This window comes from Panthera leo, chromosome F3 (genome assembly GCF_018350215.1).
Source record: "Panthera leo isolate Ple1 chromosome F3, P.leo_Ple1_pat1.1, whole genome shotgun sequence".
NCBI lineage: Eukaryota > Metazoa > Chordata > Mammalia > Carnivora > Felidae > Panthera > Panthera leo.
In genome coordinates, this window is record NC_056696.1 from 14,086,535 (window position 1) to 14,109,287 (window position 22,753).

General features: G+C 41.0%; 1 protein-coding gene across 3 annotated transcripts in view; it reads left to right on the forward strand.

Annotated features, from left to right (window-relative positions):
• FMO2 (flavin containing dimethylaniline monoxygenase 2) overlaps window positions 1-14,765 on the forward strand; it is a 28,814-nt gene extending 14,049 nt beyond the window's left edge. For 2 of the 3 annotated variants that reach the window (XM_042925758.1, XM_042925757.1), the window contains exons 3-9: window positions 365-553; window positions 2,911-3,073; window positions 5,329-5,471; window positions 5,790-5,995; window positions 9,980-10,335; window positions 12,845-12,917; window positions 13,932-14,765. In XM_042925758.1, the coding sequence (XP_042781692.1) occupies window positions 365-553; window positions 2,911-3,073; window positions 5,329-5,471; window positions 5,790-5,995; window positions 9,980-10,335; window positions 12,845-12,917; window positions 13,932-14,280 (1,479 nt within the window). In that variant the 3' untranslated portion in view covers window positions 14,281-14,765. Of the gene's footprint in view, window positions 1-102; window positions 210-364; window positions 554-2,910; window positions 3,074-5,328; window positions 5,472-5,789; window positions 5,996-9,979; window positions 10,336-12,844; window positions 12,918-13,931 lie in introns of those variants that run through there. The other variant, XM_042925759.1, reaches the window with a different exon arrangement.
• Window positions 14,766-22,753: the final 7,988 nt, after the last annotated feature.

Below are 22,753 nucleotides of genomic sequence, written 5' to 3' on the forward strand. Positions count from 1 at the left end.
GGTCCTAAAGAGGTGGAAGGTGGAGATAGGCTCTCCAGAGGGAGTTCCGGAATGGGGCTGGCATTAAGCAGGTAGAGAGGTGCCCCATATCCTGCAATGTGCCAAAACGAGGGTTGTCCCCACTTCCTATCCACCAGTGTCAATAGCCCCTCCAGTGAACAACACTGGAGGACCCCAACGAGGCCCTCTCACACGGGATGATGGAACATGTAAGCTGCACCTCAGCACCCAGTAACTGTAGTCCCTCTACAGCAGTGAAAGACGATCACATAACCCAAGGGTTAGACTCGGAAAAAGAGTAAAACACCAAGAGACCGTTTTAAACGCAACATGATTATCACTTTTTTTTTATTTGCTTCTTTAGGAGGATGTTGAAGATGGCCGAGCGAGTATCTATCAATCTGTCATCAGCAACACCAGCAAAGAAATGTCCTGTTTCAGTGACTTTCCGATGCCTGAAGACTTTCCAAACTTCCTGCACAATTCTAAGCTCCTGGAATATTTCAGGATTTTTGCCAGAGAGTTTGATCTTCTAAAATATATTCAGTTCCAGGTATTGTATTTTGGGGGGAATGGTTTTCTCCACATGGGTTCAGCTCACATTTAAATAGAGAAGTTACTCTGGTAATTAAGAAAAAGTGAAGAAAACAAAACATTTCAATCCAATTCTTTGCTGAAAGATAAGAGCAAGATAGAAAGCCCAAAAGGTAGTGTCACTAACCCCGATATTATAGATTACATGCACATTAGCAGAAGAGGAAAATCACCTGTTAAAACTAAGGATTTGAATAATGATGATATTGACCATGAAACTGCACTTAAGCTAATATCTATAACCCCTGCAGACTCTTAGCCTCATTTCCCTTGAAAGAATAGAAGAAGAAAATCAAACTGCTATTTCATTTTTGGATCTTCTCTGTAGAAATGGAATTGCTGAGAAATACGTAAGAAATAAACTCACAGCTCTCCATTTCATAAGCCTGTAGAAACTATTTTTGGTCTTTTTTTTTGGTGGGGGGGGGGAGGCATGGCACATTCTCTGGCAACATAAGGCTTGTTGGATCATTTTTAGATACAATTAGAGCCACCTTTCCTGTGCTCCCTCAAAAACAAATAATCAACAAGAACAATATTCTCACTATACATGCTGGATTTTTATCAATAACCTACACTCTGAAAACTAGTAACTGTGCTTAGGAAATAAAATTAAATTATACCTCTGGATAAATAACTGTGAGTGAGCTTATTTTCTTGTAACACAAGAAAAAAAAATCTCATTTTCTCAGTAACTTCATTTTTGTTCCAGGTTTGCATTCTATTAATTTATAGTAGCTGATTGTGGTGGAAATCTATATTTGTAACTACCATGAAAATGTATCTGATGTAGTTTTCCCCAATGCCTGGTAGAACCATCCTATGAATAACAGATTTTTTTGTACCAGAAGCTTTAATAGGTCTTTGCCCATTTGACTATCAATTTATTTAACAGATATATTGTCCTCTTATGATATCGTTTGTGTTATGTGTTCTTTGAAAGGTCACGTTAAAGTTGCAAGGGAGCTGTTTCTTTTGTTTATTGCATTACTGCTGTTGGATTCCTGGAGATTAGAGAGGGGTTAGGAACACTCATTTCCATTATTAGTCTCTTGGTACAAGTCATAAGATATTAGGGCTCCACTCAATCTATAAAAGCTCTGTTGCATTTCTAATAGCCTCCTGAGTTGCACTGAAGGTGTTAGTTCCCAAAGCACATTTTTAGTAGCAATAACCCACAGTGCTTTAGCTAATATACTACCCTAAACTGCAAATCTGAAATCTTTTCTCATAGCCAACAATGCCCAGACATTTTATAATACGTTCGCAAACTTTATACTAATAGTCTATATATTTTCTTAATTGGCACAGCTTCAAAAATTGCCAACCCAGCATTTTTTTAAATATCTGAAAATTTGAAAAGCAGGTGTATGGGACTCAAATACTTGTAAGCCAGAGAAGCATGCCAGGACTCTAGAAGTAAGAAAAACTTTGTTTCCACTTGACATTGTTTCTTAAACACCAAAGATGTATAACCTTTATGTGCATTTACAAATTCATAGACCTCCAGTGAGCTACATTAAAAAAAAAAAAAATTAATGGGGGTGACTGAGTGGCTCAGTCGGGTTAAGCATCTGACTTTTGATTTCAGCTCAGGTCATGATCTCATGGCCTGTAAGTTCAAGCCCCACATCAGGCTCTGTGCCGACAGCGCAGAACCTGCTAGGGATTCTCTCTCTCTCTGAAATATAGTTCATGATCTCATTTGGATGAAATAATTTTTGAGAGATAATAAATCTTATCAAAAATAAACTTAAAAAAAGGATTTCCTATTAAAAAATTAATGAACATAAATTATTTCATCCAAATGAGATCATGAACTATATTGCTAACATGATGTACTCTGTTTTAAAAATAATTAATATGAACAGCTACCATTCATGGGATGCTGACAATGTGCCAGGCACCATGCAAAGTGCTTCACACGAGATGTCTTCTCTAGCACAGATTCTGCACAGAGGTGGACACATAAAAGTTTCTTAATCAGTACTGACTGTGCGATCACTTGAATAATAAACATGTGTTTTGTATCTTGCCCAGAACTTGTCTGTCTCTCTCAAGTCCTTATTCAGTCCTTAACAGACAGGTTCTCACTGCTGAGTCAGGCCTCTTGCACAAAGTACCATATCCTTGGTAGCTCCCTGCCAAATAAGAATGAGAAGGGGACGCTTCGCCGTCTCTGTCTTCAGTGAGTTGAAATGGATTTGAATGGAACCGAGATGGAGTCTACCCATCCCCACTCCCAGGGTACTACTGAATGAAGCCCCTGTTATGCCAGAGGAACGCTCAATGATGCCTTCTCTGTGTTCGTTCAAGACAACCGTCCTCAGTGTGAGAAAACACCCAGATTTCTCATCCTCTGGCCAATGGGAGGTTGTTACTGAGAGCAACGGCAAGAAGCAAAGCGCTGTCTTTGACGCGGTTATGGTTTGCAGTGGCCATCACATCCTCCCTCACATCCCACTGGACTCCTTTCCAGGTGAGGCCTGCGGGGATTCCCAGCTTTTTGGAGTAGGTCTTGCTGGGGAGGAAACATTTTCCTCGACCCTTCCACATTCTTTTGGCCAGTCTCCGAGTTAAATTGGCAAGACAGACTAAGAGGAAAAAGTTTAATTTAATTATGCATATAGAGACTCCGTAAGAATATGAGGCCCACGGGAAGGCAGTCAGGCAATTGAGGCTTGTGTGCCATTCTGAGCTAAAGAGCAGGGGGCACGGGTTAAGGACTTCAAAGGGAAGGAAGTCAGTTCACAGGAAGGTGAAGAAGCCTTCTGTTTGATGGCCCATACGGAAACAATGGGACACAGAGAGGAAGTTTAACAAACAGACTTTGCTAAGTTCCTCCCTGTCTACCTCCCTAGTTCATATTATACTGTAGTTATCGACAGTGACAGCTCCCTCCCAGGAGCAGGTCCTCTGTCTAAATTCTTTTAGGCAGTTGGGGGAAGTCAAAGGTTTTTCTGTTTTAAGGAGCCTTCTGTGCCTTAAAAATTACTAGCTTAAAATAATTCACATGCCAAGGAGGCTCATTTCGAGGTGACGAATTTGGCTGCCCTACAGCGTCCAGGTATTTTATACGCAGATTGGATTGACAGGCAAAACTAGCTACTGCAACGGGACATAATATTAAGATCTGGATAGAGCCAGAAAGATGAAAAGCTCCACACGCCATCTTTGTTCCCATTGACCTCTTTGGGTCTTCATGACACAGGGACTTCGGCCAACTTCCTCCAAAGTCACTAAATCTTCCCTGGGATTTCAGAGAACTTTCACCCAAATTGGTTCTCCATTGGCAAGGCCCTTATATCCAGGTGCCTACCTTGGCCTTTATCTAGCCTACCAAGCCCTGTGACTCTGTTATATCCTTGGAGACTTTTCCTCAGAGCCATGCCTACACACAGGGATATTGAGGAGATTTCCTGGCAATAAGTGCTCCTACAGGACACTGATGGACACAGAGAGAGTGAAGGAGAGGGATGTAGCCAATGGAACCCCACATCCATCTCTCCTGGTACCTCACAGGCCCTTCTCTCAGAGAGCATACTTCCTTCTCAAGGCCCTCAGGGGAATGTCTAATACAGTGGTTCACAGTCCAGACCTCACACTCAAACCACCTGTGGAGTTTCTAACATCCTAATGACCCCCAAAAGTTCAAATGATATAAGGTAGGCCTAGATCAATTAAGGGTTGCTCAAGTGATTTTAATATACAGCCAGGCATAAGATCTTCTACCCCAAAGCAAACAGAATCACCTGGTGGGCTTTTAAAACCACAACTTGCTAGGCTCCACCTCTGGTATTTCCAACTCAGTAGATAAGGTATCATGAGGCTGAGAATTTGCATTTCCAACAAGTTTCCAGGTTCCAGCTAATGACGCTGACCAAAGGACCACACTTTGAAAACTAATGATCTAAAGGTTCTTTCAAGCAACCCATGATCAAAGACAAATACTTTAATAAAGTCATATTTTCCTGGGAAAGACAGAGAGAGGCTTGTCTTCAAAAAGGTTTGTCCAGTGAGCTACTGACTTACCGCAATGTAGGAAGCATCCTTCAATTTCTAGGTGCCTGTTTTTAGTTTATTTTCGTTTTTGTTTGCTTTTGCAAAATAAGAATGATAAATATTATTCTAATTATTACACAACTACAATAATAGCACTTCATATATGTCAAATAACATTTAAAAGAATACATGTGTTAAGTGGTATTAAAGTATCACTATACAATCCAAAATAGGATAGGGATAGCTCAGTCGATTGAGCATCTGACTCTGACTCAGGTCATGATCTCACTGTTCATGGATTTGAGCCCTGCATCAGACTGCACTGACAGTGCGAAGCCTGCTTGGGATTCTCTGTCACCCTCTCTCTGCCCCTACCCTGCTCTCTCTTTCTCCCTCTCTCCCTCTCAAAAATAAAAAAATAAACTTAAAAAAAATAGGATAATGGGTAGTGAGAAGACAGCATCTGACTCTGCTGTATTCATTGAAGCCATTTGTTTATTCTCTAATAAATATATAAGCTGCAGCCTCTGAAATCAGCTCTTTTGGTCCTGTGCCATATGCTAGCATTTCTTCTATACTTAATTCTTTGAGTCTGCCAATCGGTCTTGCCATTGCAACCCCCCTAAGAGGGGAAGAGGTAAAATAAATAACTGACCCCAGAAAAGAAAAGCTGAAAATGCACTTTTACTGAAATGTACGTGGTTCATGGATTTCTCTCTTCTTCCCCTGAAGGTATTGAGAAGTTCAAAGGCCAGTATTTCCATAGCCGCCAGTACAAGCATCCAGAGGGATTTGAGGGGAAACACATCCTGGTGATTGGACTAGGAAACTCGGCCTCAGATATTGCCGTTGAGCTGAGTAAGAAGGCTGCTCAGGTGGGATGCTCTCTGCTTATCTTGTACCATGGAGGAAGGGAGGAGGGACATATTGGAAAACCCCAGCCACATAACCAAAAAGCTCCATTACTCACTGATTAGTTGGTTAGTTGGTTCCTACAGTGTGGTATCATAAAAAAAAAAAAACCTGGTAGTCAGGAAGCCAAGGTTTACCTCCCAGCCCTGCCATTAATCAGCCAGGTAACCCAGAGTAAGTCTTCTTCTCTGAGCCATATATGTGATATATCACCTACACAGTAGATTCCTCCCACAAGGGACAATGCCCTGATTTCAACAGCATTCCGTTTTGCTTACCAGGTTTTTATCAGCACCAGACATGGTTCCTGGGTCATGAGCCGTATCTCCGAAGATGGCTATCCCTGGGACATGGTGTTGCACACCCGGTTTATTTCCATGTTCCGAAATGTCCTGTCACGATTCAAAATAATTCGAAAATGGATGATGGAACAGCAGATGAATCGGTGGTTCGACCATGCAAATTATGGCCTTCAGCCTCAAAACAAGTAAAGGCATTTTGCTTTTTCATGTTATACTCATTGATAAAGCAAGGGTGTTAGAGGTGCCTCTTGGTAAAGAGCCAAATTGCTAACACGGCATTTCAAACTACAACCTGACAGTATGGGTATTATAGACATGCCAGGATTTGAATTCCAAATTTGTGCTGCATACCTTTTAAAAAGTAAATACTTAAAGAGATGAAATAGAAAATATTATGAACTTTTTTATGGCTGAGTAATATTCCGTTGTGTACGTACACCACATCTTTTGTATCCATTCATCTGTCAATGGACAATTAGGTTGCTTCCATATTTTGGCTATTGTGAATAATACTGCAATGAACATTGGGTGCATATATTTTTTTTCAAATTAGTGTTTTCATTTTCTTTGGGTAAATACCCAGTAGTGGAATTACTGGATCACATGGTAATTTTATTTTTAATTTTTTGAGGAAATTCCATACTGTTTTCCACCATGGCTGCACCAATTTGCATTCCCACCAACACTGTACTAGGGTTCCTTTTTCTCCACATTCTCGCCAACACTTAGTATTTCTTGTGTTTTTTATTTTAGTCATTCTGACAGGTATAAAATGATACCTCACTGAGGTTCTGATTTGTCTTATGATTAGTGATGTTGAGCATCTTTTCATGCAGCTGTTGGCCATCTATGTCTTTTTTTGGAAAAACATCTTTTCGGGTCTTCTGCCAATTTTTAATTGGATTACTCGGCCATAAAAAAGAATGAAATCTTGGCATTTGCAACAGCATGGATGGACCTAGAGACTATAATGCTAAATGAAATAAGTTAGTCAGAGAAAGAAAAATACCATACGATTTCACCCAGGTGTGGAATTTAAGAAATAAAAACAACAACAAAAAAAAAAATAGACTCTTGAATACAGAGAACAACTGGTGGTTGCCAGAGGGGAGGTGAGTGGTGGGATGGATGTAATAGACCAAAGAGATTAAGAGTACACTTATCTTGATGAGCACTGAGAAATGTGTACAATTGTTGAATCGCTATATTACACATCTGAAACTAATATAACACTGTATGTTAATTATACTTGGATAATAAATTAAAAAAAGAAAAGGAAATATTAAGAGCTGCTTCAGAAAGCAGAACTAGGATCATGGGAAGAACTTCCTAATACCCAGAGCTGTCCAACATTGGAAAAGGCTGCTTTTGTTGTTGTTGTTGTTGTTTGTTGGCTTTTGTTTGATTGGTTGGTTTGGTCTGAACCACAGACATTTATTTCTCATAGTACTGGAGGCTGGGAAGTCTAAGATCAAGGTGCCAGCAGATTCGGTTTCTGGTGAGAGCATTCTTCCTGTCTGGCAGACAGCTGCCTCCTCATTGTGTGCTCAAGTGAGGGGGAGAGAAAGAGAGCTGGTTCTTTAATGCCTCTTCTTATGAGGTCTCTAATCCTATTGGATCAGGGCCCCACCCTTATGATCTCATTTTACCTTAATTACCTTTTTTTTTTCTTTTTTTGTTTTCAGGAGTAAACTTTAGTGATTCACCTCTTACATGTAACACCCAGTGCTCATCCCAACAAGTGCCCTCCTTAATGCCCATCTCCCATTGAGCCCATCCTCCCACCCACCCACCGCTCCTACAGCAATCCTCCCTTTGGTCTCTGTATCTAAGAGTCTCTCATGGTTTGCCTCCCTCTCTGTTTTTATCTTTTCTTTCCCTTCCCCTATGTTCATCTATTTTCTTTCTTAAATTCCGCATATAAGTAAAATCATATGATATTTTTCCTTCTCTGGCTGACTTATTTCACTTAGCATAATACATTCTAGTTCCATCCACATTGTTGCAAATGGCAAGATTTCATTCTTTCTGATTGTTGAGTAATATTCCATTCTGTATATATACCACATCTTCCTTATCCATTCATAAGTCAATGGACATTTGGGCTCCTTCCATAATTTGGCTATTGTTGATAGCACTGCTATAAACATTGTGGTGCATGTGCCCCTTTGAATCAATGTTTTTGTATCCTTTGGATAAATACCTAGCAGTTCAATCGTTGGATCATAGGGTAGTTCTATTTTTAATCTTTTGAGGAACCTCCAAAACAAAACAAATCTTTTGTTTTCCAGAGTGGCTGCACCAGTTTGCATTCCCACCAGCAGTGCAAAAGGGTTCCTCTTTCTCCACATCCTTGGCAACATCTGTCGTTTCCTGAGTTGTTAATTTTAGCCATTCTGACAGGTGTGAGGTGGTATCTCATCATGGTTTTGATTTGTGTTTCTCTGATGATGAGTGATGTTGAACATCTTCTCATGTGTTTGTTAGCCATTTGGATGTCTTCTTTGGAAAAGTATCTGTGCCTTCTGCCCATTTCTTCACTGGATTATTTGGTTTTTTGGCTGTTAAGTTTGATAAGTTCTTTGTAGATTTTGGATACTAACACTTTATCCGATATGTCATTTGCAAATATCTTCTCCCATCCCATCAGTTGCCTTGGAAAAGGCTTCTCTAAGAGATTGTGACCTTCCTTTCAGAAGGGTGTAGTGGGACATGTGTCCCAAATTCTCCATGTGAACTAATGCTTTGCTAACTCTGTACACCATAAGGGTTCTTCCTATGAGTGGCTTTTGAGAACATATTCACTATCTCTTTGCCAAAAAATAAATCTCTACTGAGCTCGAAGTTATGTATCGCTGATCTTATAAACACAAGCAAACATTATGAATGTTTGTTTTTCTTTAGTGATAGCGGGCTCCTTCCCTTTAAAAAAAATACAAAAACAGAGGGTGCCTGGGTGGCTCTGTTGGTTAAGCATCCAATTCTTTTTTTTTTTTTTAAGTTTATTTATTTGAGAGAGACAGAGAGAGAGTATAAGAAGGGGAGGGGCAAATAGGGAGGGGGACAGAGGATATGAAGCAGGTTCTGTGCTAACAGCAGAGAGCCTGCCATGGGGCTCGAACTCACAACCGACTGAGTCACCCAGGTGCCCCACATCCAGCTCTTGATCTCAGCTCTGATTTTAATCTCAGGGTTGTGAGTTCGAGCCCTGCATTAGGCTCCATGCTGGGTGTGAAGCTTACGTAAAAATATATACATATACACAAAACACAAGAGCTTCGGAATCTTTTAACAAACACCATATGACTGCTCAGCTCTGATATCTAATACATGTAGCATGTATTTTCTTATATTAAAAAAATGTTTCTCAAATCTACAAAAAGGAATTCCGGAAATACAACCAGACTTTATCACCCATGCTATCACATACAGAGACTCTGTGGATATTTGGGATGAACAAATATTCCCAAACTTCAGTTTATACATTAATTGCAATACTAATCCCTTAATAAAGATTCAAAACGAATGGGGATTTAACTAAATTCTCCTTTCTTACTTTATGATCAGATAGAGATTAAATGGAGCAGCATGATAATTAAAGGCAGATAACATAAAACAATAGTGAAAATATCAATGGGATAATCATGACTGGAATATTCAGGGACTGACCCTGGTATTTTGGTTAAGTCCTTGGGAATGCCTCCTCTTTTGAAATGCCTTTTACCCACATCACTTACATGCCTTCCCTTCTTTGTTGAGGGAGAGATTTGTGATATAAGAATAAAGTCCTCAAGATAGTAAGGTCCGGGGTAGACCAACTAGTTAAGTTAGAAAGATTTATGGATAGGGGCACCTGGGTGGCCCAGTCAGTTGAGCGTCTCACTCTTGATTTTGGCTCAGATGGTGATCTCCCAGTTGTGAGATCCAAACCCACATAGGGTTCTGTGCTGGGTGTGGCGCCTGCTTCAGATTCTTTCACTTCCTCTCCCTCTGCCCCTCCCCCTCCTCTCTCTCTCTCTTTAAAAAAAAAAAAGAAAGAAAGAAAGAAAGAAAGTTTTGTGGATATTTGAGAAACCTCATTCAAAGAGCCCAACCCCATAAAATATCAAGAGAGTTCCAGGACTCCTTATTAAATGTTCCTTCTAAGTATTTTCTTCTGGGTGTTTCAGACATCTCATGAAAGAACCTGTAGTAAATGATGATCTTCCAAGTCGTATACTCTATGGAGCCATCAAGGTGAAATCAAGAGTGATAGAGCTCACAGAAACTTCCGCCATCTTTGAAGATGGAACAGTGGAGGAGGATATTGATGTCATTGTCTTTGCAACGGGATATACTTTCTCTTTTCCCTTCCTGGAAGAGTCGGTTGTTAAAGTAAAGGATAATACGGTCTCACTGTATAAGTACATGTTCCCTCCTCACCTGGAGAAGTCAACTCTGGCATGCATTGGTTTCATCCAGCCCCTAGGCTCCATTTTCCCAACTGTTGAACTTCAAGCTCGTTGGGCAACCAGAGTTTTCAAAGGTACGTGAGGGGCCAAATGAGGGGCTAAGGGTTTTACACCTGATGGAGCTTGCTCAATAGTAAGTTTAGACACAGAGGTTGCCAGTAAGAATGTGGCCAAACTTGGGCTGCTCTCGTGAGATTAACATCCTAAAAAGTTAGTGGAGAATTTTCAAAGTAGCAAATACAGAGATAAAATAATACTAAATATCTGCAATCATCCTTTTAAAATATTAGAAAGTTCATAGAATTTCAATTGTCATAAAGCTAAGTACATACTATCCTTTCCTGGAATCATGAGAGAATAGTTGAGAAAAAAAAAGATCTATGACTCCCAGTTTTACCTAGATGATGTTTATAAATTCCTCTGAATACATGCAAATCCAGAGACCCAGGGCCTTTCTGCATTAACTCCAAATTAACCCTTAGTATGTTTTCGTTAATTTTTTTAATGTTTATTTATTTTTGAGAGAGAGAGTGAGACAGAGTGTGAGCAGGGGAGGGGCAGAGAGAGAGGGAGACACAGAATCTAAAGCAGGCTCCAGGCTCTGAGCTGTCAGCACAGAGCCTGACGTGGGGCTCGAACCACAAACCGTGAGATCATGACCTGAACCGAAGTCAGAAGCTCAACCAACTGAGCCACCCAGGTGCCCCAGCCCTTAATATGTTAAGAAACTCAACGTCATAGGTCCTTACAAAGTCATACAGCTATTGAAAGTTTTCTAAGTATCTGTACAGCCTTTTGCATTCCTCCCTGACCCCAGGGTTCAAATTCAGCTCAACCAAAACTCATTGAATACCTAGCCTTGTGCTGGAACCTGGTGGAATAGAGAGAATTTTTTTTTTTTATTTGAGAGAGAGAGAGCACACACAAGTGGGGGAGAGGGGCAGTGGGAGAGAGAATCTTAAGCAGGCTCAGTGCTCGGCATGAAGCCCATTGATCCCATGATCCTGGGATCATGACTGAGCCGAAATCAAGAGTCAGATGCCCGATTGACCCACCCAGGCAACACTAGAGAGAAATTTAAACAGATCATTTCCACATACTAAGAAAAATGCTTTGGTAGAAGAATGCATGGAGGGTATAGGAGGAAGAGAAAGGATGCTTAGCAGCAGCAGAGTGGGGTAAAGGAGGGCATGTGGTCAAGGAAAACTTCCTAGATGACCAGGTTTCTCAGGTGCAGAAAAGGGAATCACTTGAGCCAAAGCACAGAGGCATGATGGATGTGGAGAATTACAAGCTGTCTGTTGTTCCCAGAACCTGACCCATGAGGCAGAGAGGGGTGAGAAATTATTCTTTCTGGAGAAGGGGCCAGGACACAGGAGCCTTTGTAAGGCATGCTAAGAAGGTTACAATACAAAACTTAGGTCAGCGCTTTCCAAATCTGGCTACACATAAAAATCATCTGGTGGACCCTTAGGGACCCTGATTAAGTCTGGCTTGAGGACCTAGAATCTCCATTTTAGAAAGCTTTGCAGCCAGAGGACCCAATGAGAGGTTATAAGCAAAGAAGAGACATTATCAGATTTACATTTTCAATAGATTAGTTCAGCATTAGTGTGGAACATAGATTTGAAAGGAGAAAAGAATGAGGTCTTGGAGACCAGTGAGAAGGCTGGTCTGCAAGTCTCTACTGAAACACGATGCAGCTGAGCCAGGCAGAGAGAAAGTAGTGAAGGTGATAGAAATGTGGGAAATAATTAGGGATAAAATCCGCAGGACATAATGATCAGCTGAATGTAGAAAATCAGAGAGAGATACAGGAATCACAGATGACTTTCAGATCTCCAGTATGGGAACTGGGGGGACAGCAGGGCTATGAATAGAGAGGACAGAAGAAGAAGAAGGGAAGAGAGAGGACGTGTGGAAGAAGACGTAAGTCTGACCAGGAGGGCTTTAATGACGCGCTTGGTTATGGACTCGTTGACTCTGGTATGTCTGATGACCAGCCATATCCAGGGGAGACTGAGCATTTCAACATGCCCGAGAACACCCGTGGACAGAGATGTAATCACAAGCACGTAGTGATAACTCCTACATCAGTCTACTTTCTCTGTCCCCACTGCTCGACCTTACCTCCACCAGGCTTACTTCAACAGCCTCTTAACTGGTCTCGCTGCCACTAAACTCACTTCCCTGGAGCCCATTTTCCAAAATTCGGCAGCTAGGAGGATCTTTCCAAAAGGCAAATCTGATCTTGTCACCACCTGCAGAAAATCCTCCCATGGCTTCCTATCACCTTCAGGATACAGCTCAAGCCACCTGGTGTGGCTTCCAGCTCTTCAGGCTCACCTTCCTTCTCCAGCCACTTCTCTTACTCCCTCCACCTCAGAGTTCACACAGTAGCCCATGCTCCCCTTATGGGCAACATCACCTAGAACCCAAGAAGAGCAGCACACCCCAAAGTTCAACAACACAGCAGCCCTGACTGGCGTCACAGGGGCCAGAGTTTAATGGTGGGAATCAAGTACTAGATAAAGCAAGGATACTGAACCAAATCCACTACTCAAACCAGCCTTTTATTTCTAGGCTTGTGTACCTTGCCCTCAGAGAAGACGATGATGGCGGACACTATCAAGAGGAATGAAAAAAGAATAGATCTGTAAGAATTTTTTTTCTAATTCTTTACACAGGGCAGTGTTTCTCAAAGTATAGTGATCTGACTACCCACAAGAACCACCTAGCTGTTTCTTAAACATTTCCTGGGTCACAACCCAGACCAACTGAATCAGAACCTCCAGATGAGACTGGAAACCTGTATTTTTATGTTCTCCCTGGGTGATTCTTATACATATTAGTTTAAGAACCAACTACGTAAAGCTACAAGTGTTACCAAATCAGGACATTTTTCCTGGACTTAATTTTATCCGGCTTTGTGTGATGCCTGTGTTCAATTCCATATCTTCTCAGGCTGCCCACTCTCTGTGGTTAGAGAGGAAATTGGATGGGGCAGTGATGGTGACAATGGCCTGAGTGTCTCTGGAAGGATAGCTGGGGGATGTCCTATCAAACTAAATTATAAAAGGAGTTGATGTGAAGCGAAAGTTCAAAGAAGCATACTTTGTGATACAGTAGAATGGGGTTCAGTAGTGATCAAGTACCCTTGGACAGTTGACTTGGGGGTCTCATATATAGGCGTTTTCTCATGGTTAAATTCTAATTAATCTAACATTTACTAAGCATCTATTACGTTCCAGCCACAGTGCCAAGTACTTTCATAATTTAGCAGGCAAATATTAAGTATCTTTTCTGTGCAAGACACTGAGCTCGGCTTTCATCTGCATTCGCTCATGAACCTTTGCAGCAATCTTGATTAATTTGCACTTGCCTGGAGAACTGAAGCTACTCACTAAATACCAAGTAATAATCCTGGTTTTAAACCTTGTCACATTCCCAGAACTGCCATGAATTCATGACTATTTCTTTCACGGCCTACTCTCAATCTGAGATCTGGGCCTTCTAATGAGATAAGCTCACACCTTCCACTGGCGATTTATTCAAAACTCATTTATTCATTCACTCAGCCCTTCTTTCTTTCAACAGCCCTCGAACACCTACTGATCTTATGTGACTTATAACATTTTGTGAATCTGCCCTCTCTACGTTCTTCATTAAGGTTTGGAAAGAGTCAGAGTCAGACACTGCAGACCGATTACATCGACTACTTGGACGAGCTCGCTTCAGAGATAGGTGCGAAGCCAGACCTCCTGTCTCTCCTGCTAAAAGATCCCAAACTGGCCGTGAAGCTCTATTTCGGACCCTGCAACTCCTACCAGTACCGGCTCACTGGGCCTGGGCAGTGGAAGGGAGCCAGAAGTGCCATTGTCACTCAGAAAAAGAGGATACTGAAGCCTTTGAAGACACGGGCACTAACAACCTCATCTACTCTCCTAGTTTCCTTCCTGTTGAAAATCCTGGGGCTTCTTGCTATTTCTGTGGCCTTTTTTTTCCAGCTTCAGTTCTAATCTGTCAGAGTAAGGCTTTTGACTTTAGTGTCAGTCAACTCCTCTTTAAAAACAAAAAAGGCTAAAAGAAAAAAATATTAAATCTAGATTCTATGTTTCAGAGCTGATAGGAACAGAGAGGTGGTTGTAGAGAATTAGCAGAATTAGGTCCGTGTAAAACACCAAAATGGCGTCATGAAATTTCTCGGCCATTCCAACCTTTCCTCAAGTTCGCCAGATTCTCCAAAAGGACAAATAACATGGCCATGTTCATAGTGCTGCCAGCCCTTACATAACAGAGTTGTGTGGAAATAAATAGAAATGCACAGAATGAAAAGCAGGCCCCATGGCTTAAAACATTGGAAAATTTCAACAGTGAGTAAATATCTAATCCCCTGTGTGATGCTCTTAATGGTCCCCTTACCCAGACTGTATTTGGTAACAAAGTCCTTGGGTGTTACGTCATGCTCCATTTGCTTAGTGGGGCATTGCTCAAAAATCCTGGAGATAACAATGAGAGGATAGACTCAAAAAACGATGGCAATGATGTGACAGACTTCTAGCACCTCATGTTGAAAGCTGAGCCAATAGCCACATTTCTGATACTTTGACATAAAACCACTGTAAAAATAAAAATAAACATGCCATAATAGCTATATACATATTTAGTACTTACCATTGACCAGACATTGTGCTAAGTGCACAGTATAGTATTGACTTCATTTAATTCTTGTGATAATTTTGTTAGATGGGTGTGGCTATCATACCCACTTGTCAGATGATGGAACTGAGACTCAGAGCATTTGGGTAACATGCCCAAGACCATACAGCTGGTCTTGTCGTGGAGCTGGGATTTGAACCCAGTTTTGCTTGACTCTAGAACTGCAGATCATAACCTTTCTGCAGAATCTACTTATTGACAAAAGCCCTTATTATTGATCAAGTACTTATTAACAGTTTATTTTCTTTATAATCATATATATGTTGCTTTGGGAGGAACTTAACACAGATAATAGCACTCTTCTTGCAAATATGATCAATTAATTTTTTTTTGAGTGAGAGAGAGAGAGAGAGTACATGAGTGGGGAAGAGGAGTAGAGGAACAAGGGGAGAGAGAATCCTAAGCAAGCTCCACACTTGGCGTGGAGTCCAATGTGGGGCTTGATCGCACGACTGTGAGATCACGACCTGAGCTGAAATCAAGAGTCAGATATTCAACCAACCAAACTATCCAGGCACCCCCAATTAATTGATTCATAATATTTGGTTTATAGTCCAGCTAGATCTAAAAAGCATTTGAAGGGATTAACAGTGTGAGACACCTATACAAGAACATTTCAAATAGCCACTGACATTTTGAAAAAATAAGCACCAAGGAAGAAGTATATGTTCCAAGTAGATGAAAAGCATTATAATGATTGAGCCTTGTATATAGCTCTAACTTTATAATCAAGGCAAAGGCAAAACAATATGTAATCTCCGTCATCTGATGAAAGGAAGCATACCAGTTTTTTAGGAGACACATTTTCTTGGAACTGAAATCTAAAAAAAGACACAAGAATTCAATGTCAGTAAGCTTTGAGCAACATAATAAACATCCAATTTATCTGTCCACTACAGCCATTCTTTCCATGAAGTGTGCTTTGGGAGATAAACTATGCCCTAAACCCAGACCAAGGCCTTCTGAAGAGGGAAAAGGTCAGAGATTAGAGATTTAGACAAATGTCTCCTCTTACTTTTCCAAAGCCTTCGTGGACACTGTTCTTTACTTGGGCCTGGATTTGTTTCTGAAGTGCCTAGAGGAATGTAATGACAATCGCTATCAGTGGAAGCTTTATTTCTTTAGAGTCCATTGAAATAACACCACCATTTAAATGCAACATTTGTTTTCATTGCTCCTATAAGCAGTTTCCTTTGAAAAAATTGCAGATGGTATGTATACTTCTTGATTAAAAACTGATTATTTTGCTAATTATTAAAGATTATTTGCAAGCCTTTACATCGTTAATAATAATAATAGAATTTATCAATCTTGTATAGCAAGAGAAGGTGAACTACTTCCTGTAGGTTAAATCCAGTGTACTACCTATTTCTATAAATAAAGTTTCATTGGAACACAGTCACAACATACATTGACGGTCTGTGGCCGCTTGCAAGCTACAATGGCAGAGTTGAGCAGCTGTGATAGAAACAGTAGGACTCACAAAGCCTAAAATTTTTTGACTATCTGGCCCTTTAGGGAGAAAGTTTGCCAATTTCTTTGTCGTCCCAATTATTTTTCATAACTTGCTTCATTCATCATTACCACTACCAGGGAAGTAACTATGGTTATTATCCTACTTTTACAGTGGAACAAATTGAGAAACAAGTGTCAGGTTGATACTGAATCAGTGGGGAAAATAGCTCCATTAGGACAAAATTATTATTAAATGTATAACCTTGAAAGTTTTAGAAAGAGGATGATCTCTTGAAATCTTTCCAAATATTCTGAAATCTTTTTAAAAACATAAATAGTTCATTTCCAGAGTCTGAGATTCACTAAGGAAGACTCATCCAAGTTTATTCTTCTGCCTCTATATACCCTGAAACAGGAAACTATCCCAGACAAACCACCTAGGATAGTTTGTTCCAAACTACAACCCACAGACTATCTCAGGGAGCTTCCAGAAGTGCAGATTCTTGGAGGAGGAAGTAAGATGGCAGAGAAATAGAGGGACCCTAAGCTTGGTTCATCCCTCTAACATAGCTAGATAGTTATCAAAGCATGCTGAACACCCAAGAAATCAATCAGACGTCTGAGAGAACAAAAACTGGTGGTCTACAAGTAGAAAAGCCACCACCTTTCGGAAGGCAGGAAGTGCTGAGCGTTGACTCAGGGGAGATACAACTGTGGGTACCCAGCAGGGAGGGAGCCCTGCTCATGGAGACTATCACAAAGTATTATAAGCAGCAGGGCACAAAATCTGAGTCTTTAGAAGTCCGCTACCATGGGACGTGCCTGACTTAAAGGTACTCGGGTGGCAAAGCAAGGCGGAGTCCAAGGAGTGACAGTATGGACTGAGGATCCCCTGGGTCGCAAGAAGAATGGGTGGCTCCAACATGCTGCACTGTTCCCAGGCACAGGAGCAGGGTCTCTGGCTGAGGGCAGTGAGCCAGGGTGCCAGCTTTCTGCTCTACTTCGCTATAAACTCTGAACCACTGCATGATCATGTGATCACTCTCCTAGCACGGGCTGGCAAACACTTGTGCTGTTGCACAAGTATGGCAAGACCCTCCCGCAGAGGAACAGCACCGGTCCAGGCTGCAAAAGTTTCTAAAATTTGGAGTTTTGAAACTCAGTCACACGCCTGCGATTAAAGAAGCTCGGACACAGGCAGGGTGAACGCAGGGTCCTGACAGAAACCAGGGACACAAGAGGGGTGACTGATTGCTATTCTGTGAGGGTTCCCCCAAAGAGGGGGGGGCACAAACTTTCAGCTCCGGAGCTAAAGAATGTGGCACCACCATATTCATCCCACCCATCAGCGCTGAAAGTCTTCAAGGAGCAAATCAGCACCACCTAGTGGAGGCCTAAGCTACCTACACCAAGCCTCACCCACCCTGTGCCCTGGAGGTGTATTTCCACTGAACACGACAGCAGGAGAATGAGCCCAGCGTTCCCCTCCCCCAGAAGACCAACACAAACAACTCACTCACACCAAGTCTACTGATCATAGAGTGCTGCAAGCTTTAGCTCTAGGGGAAATAGGATCTCACTTCCTTTTTACTTATATTCTTTATTTTCTTTTTTTCACTTACTTTCTTATTCTTTTCTATTCCTTATTTATTATTATTTTAATTTTTATTTATATATATATTTTTAAATTTTTTGTTTGTTTTCATTTCATTTCATTTTATTTATCTATAATAAACAGTGCAGCATATTGGAGCCACCCATTCTTCTTGTGACCCAGGGGATCCTCAGTCCATACTGTCACTCCTGGGACTCCGCCTTGCTTTTGGGTGGTTGGGGGGGCAATATAGATTGTTTTAAAAAGCAGACCAAAACACAGCCAGGATCTAGTTTTTGGGTTTTTTAAATTTTTTTTCCTTGTTTTTTTCTTTGTTTTTGGTGTGTTTGTTTGTTTTGTTTTGTTTTTGTTTTCTTCCCTTATTTTTTTCCTAGACAAAATGATGAGATGGAAAATTCACCCCAAAAGAAAGAACAGGAAATAGATCTCATGTCCAGAGATTTAACCTATACAGATATAAGATGTCTGAACTATAATTTAAAATAATGATTATAAGGATTCACTGGGCTTGAGAAAAGCATAGAAGACACTAGAGAATCCCTCTCTTCAGAGATAAAAGAACTAAAATCTAGTCAGGCTGAAATTAAAAATGCTATAACTGAAAATGCAAACCCATAAGGAGGCCATAAAAATGACGAGGGATAAAACAGAGGAGTGAATCAGTGACATAGAAGATAAAATTATGGAAAATACTGAAGCTGAAAAGAAGAAGAAAATAAAGGTAATGGATCATGAAGGCAGACTTAGGCAACTCGGCAACTTGTTAAATGGAATAACATTTGTATCATAGGAGTCCCAGAAGATGAAGAGAGAGAAAAGGGGGCAGAAGGTTTATTCAAACAAATTATCACTAAAACTTTCCTAATCTGGGAAAGGACACAGACATCAAAATCCAAGAAGCAGAGAGAACTCCCATGAAAGTCAACAAAACCCAACCATCACCAAGGCATATCCTAATCACATTCACGAAATACACAGACAAGGAAAGAATCCTGAAAGCAGCAAGGGAAAATAGTCCTTAACCTACAAGGGAAGACAGATCAGGTTCACTGCAGATCTGTCCACAGAAACTTGGCAGACAAGAAAGGAATGGCAGGAATATTCAATGTGGTGAATGGGAAAAATGTGCAGCCAGTAATTCTTTATCCAGCAAAGCTGTCATTCAGAATAGAGAGAGAGAGAAAGAGTTTCCCAGACAAAAAAAAAAAAAGAAAGAAAAGAAAGAAAAAGAAAAAACTAAAGGAGTTTGTGACCACTAAACCAGTCACAAATTTTAAGGGGGACTCTGAGTAGAGGAAAAAAAAACCCAAAAGCAACAAGACTAGTCACTGATTCACCACTGTTGGCAGAGAAAGGACCCATTCCAAGTAAAATATTTGACCTTCAGTAGGCACGGTACCCTCTCCACCTGCCCTTTCAGTACTACTAGTCTGTGTTCTCACAAAAAGAAAAAGAACAACCTCAATGTGAAAGGGACTTAGGGAGTTTCCCACTCTTAGGAATATCAATCAACCAATCAATCAATCACCATCAAGAAAGGCACCTGTGGAGCCTCTTGATGCTTTCTTCTGGGGGAGTGGGAGAGCTGAGGGGTAGGGACTTGTGGCTGTCTTTAATTTTTAGGGAGAAAGAAAAAAATTGCACTGGGTGGGTCTAATTTACTAAAGCTAAGTAAATTCTACACTCTCTTTCAACTCCACTCTGCATCAGAGCAGGGTGGGGGAGGGAGGGTGGGGAGACTTCAGAAGATAATTTAGAAATACAGTGAAGGAGCCAGAAACATCATTCTAGTGCATCCATCAATAGAAGCCAGGTATGGTGCACTAACAACCAATCCCCAAAGCTCAAAACCTTGAAATAAGACAAAGATCCTTCCTCTTTCACATTATGTATCTACTGGAGGCTAGGCTCTGCTCATCAGAGTCACTCAGGCATCCAGGCTAATGGAACAGCCTGGTTGAAAGTCTGAAAGTAGCTATAGCCACCGCGAAGAAAAAGAAAGTGCTCTCTGGTCTTACACTGGCAATTAACAGCTCTGAGCCCAGAAAGGACATATGTTACTTTGGCCCACATTTCACCGACCAGAACTAGTCACATGTTCCCAGCCAAGAGACCAAGAGACCAAGAAGTTCTATCCTACCATGCACCCAGAAGGCAGAAAGTCCAAAATATTTCCGAAAAAGCATGATTGTCTACCAATCTGGCTTCCTAGGGCTCAAAAAGGGCCTGGATAGCTTTCTCCATTCCATGGCCTCAAGCACAGCTAATTTACAATAAGCCCTAAAAATAGCAGAAAGTAAAGGTGTCACTGAAAGCCACTCTTCTCATTTTTAATTACTACAAGTCTCTTGCTAATTAAGAAAAATGAGATGATATGATCAATGATCATGTTTAGGCTCAAGCAACGTTTTAAGTTCTTTGTTTCTACTTACGTCAGCAGCATGCCTGGTAAGGCCTAGTGACCTACTAGGCGTGTGCCAAAGATGCATGAACATATCAAGGTAAGTGCCTACGCCAAGTGTCCATCAACTGATGAGCGGATAAAGAAGATGTGGTATATAATTCCAATGAAATATTACTCAGCCATCAAACAGAGTGAAATCTTCGGGCACCTGGATGGCTCAGTTGGTGAAGCATCTGACTTCAACTTAGGTCATGATCTCACAGTTCATGAGTTCAAGCCCTGCCTTGCTCTTTCTGCTGTCGGCACAGAGCTCGCTTTGGATCCTCTGTCCCCCTCTATCTGCCCCTTCTCCCCCTCCTCCCTCAAAAGTGAATAAACATTTTTTTTTAAAAAAAGAATGAAATCTTGCCATTGTGAATGATGTGGATGGAGCTAGACAAATATCATATGATTTCACTCAAATGTGAAATTTAGGAAACAAAACAGACGAACATATGAGAAGGGGCGGGGAGAGAGGGAAGCAAACCATAAGAGACTCTTAAAAATAGAGAACAAACCGAGGATTGATGGAGAGAGGTGGGAGGGGGATGGGCTAAATGGGTGATGGGTATTAAGGAGGGCACTTGTTATGATGGGTGTTACATATGAGGGATGAATCACTAAATTCTACTCCTGAAACCAACATTACACTATATGTTAGTTAACTCAAATTTAACTAAACTTTGCGGGGGGGCAGGAGGTAAATGCCTAAGTACTGGGGTTTGGGACACTAATTGTGGCCCTAGTTCTCAAGGTGTCCCTAACTTGACATCAAAGATACTCTGGTTTTTAAAAACATGCTTGAACTAATACTACTTTTGAGGGCTCCCTTTCTGGGTAAAAACTAAGCTTTGAAGTGATTCAAATATTGTCCTCATAGCTGCACACAGCTAACAGTGCTGTCTCCGTGCCAAGTCTTTCGCCAGAAGCAAGGTAAAGGGTAAGCCTAATGAGCCAGCAACAGACTGGGTGATACACAAGGCCGTCTAGATACAGAGCTGAAGGGTGTGGTTATACCATAATGAAAATCAAGAAGAAGATTTATTCTTCCAGAACCTTCCCCCTGCTTCAATCTTACCGATCTGTCCTGACGTTTACTCTCTGTGCCTGTGGGAGTCATTTCAATACCACAAGTCAATAACCAAGACACCTTATCTGTCCTGCCAATGACATCATTATCACCTTCATTGCAGCCACTCAGTGTTTACTATGTAAAAAAATCTCTGCGTGGATTATCCCATCTAATCCCCACCACAGCCATCTGAGTTAGGTATTATTATGTTTATTTTAATTGAATAAGCTGAAGCTTTAAAAAGTTATATAATTTTCCCAAGATTATTCCAAGGTAATAACTGGTAAAGAGAGTACTCAAACCCAGGACTTGTGACTCCAAAAGTCATGATCTACCCAGATGTTTGTTACATTTCCCAAATGTCTGGGCAATCATCTGTACTTAAAAAGTCTTTTAAAAATGAATTTAACAATGTGGGTGATGTATGGTTTAAAAATAATAATGTGAAGGGCACCCAAGTGGCTGTCAGCTAAGCGTCTGACTCTTGGTTTCGGCTCAGGTCATGATCTCATGGTTTGTGGGTTCAACATTCCCTCATTGGGCTCTGTGCTGACAGCACAGAGGCTGCTTGGGGTTCTCTCTCTCTCTCTCTCTCTCTCTCTCTCTCTCTGCCCCTCTCCTACTTGCTCCCTCTCTCTCGAAAATAAATAAGCATTAAAAAAAAACAAATAAATAAAAACAATGTTAAATGGATCAAAACCTTTGGTATAGCAGCTATTGACATGATTGTCTTATTTTCTCCCTTTGAAGAGCAAAGTTGATGAACAGTTAAGATGCCACTGTGACTCACTAAGTTAATTTCTATTCTGCAGGGTCAAGTGTGAGTCTAAAGGGCATATCACCCACCAGGCAATGTTTTTCTCTTAGCATGATTGTACCATTAATCAAGTTAAAATGTAAGCAAAGAGTAACCTTAGGTCCCAAATTCTGCATAACATCCCTTATCTCTTAGACCCAGTTCATCCGGAGCCAGGGCCTGCTAGGACAACATTGGCTTGTGCTCATCCATTTCAATTCCTACTGGCTCCAGAGTCCAAACTATGGTGGGGACTGTGGGAATTCCAGGTACATTAAAGTAACTACATAAAGTAAGTAACCAGATATAATCTCTGATTTCTTTGAATTAGGGAGGTGGGACCCAGATTTTTTCTGTTTTGTTATTGTGCTTCAGGACAGAATTACCTCCCA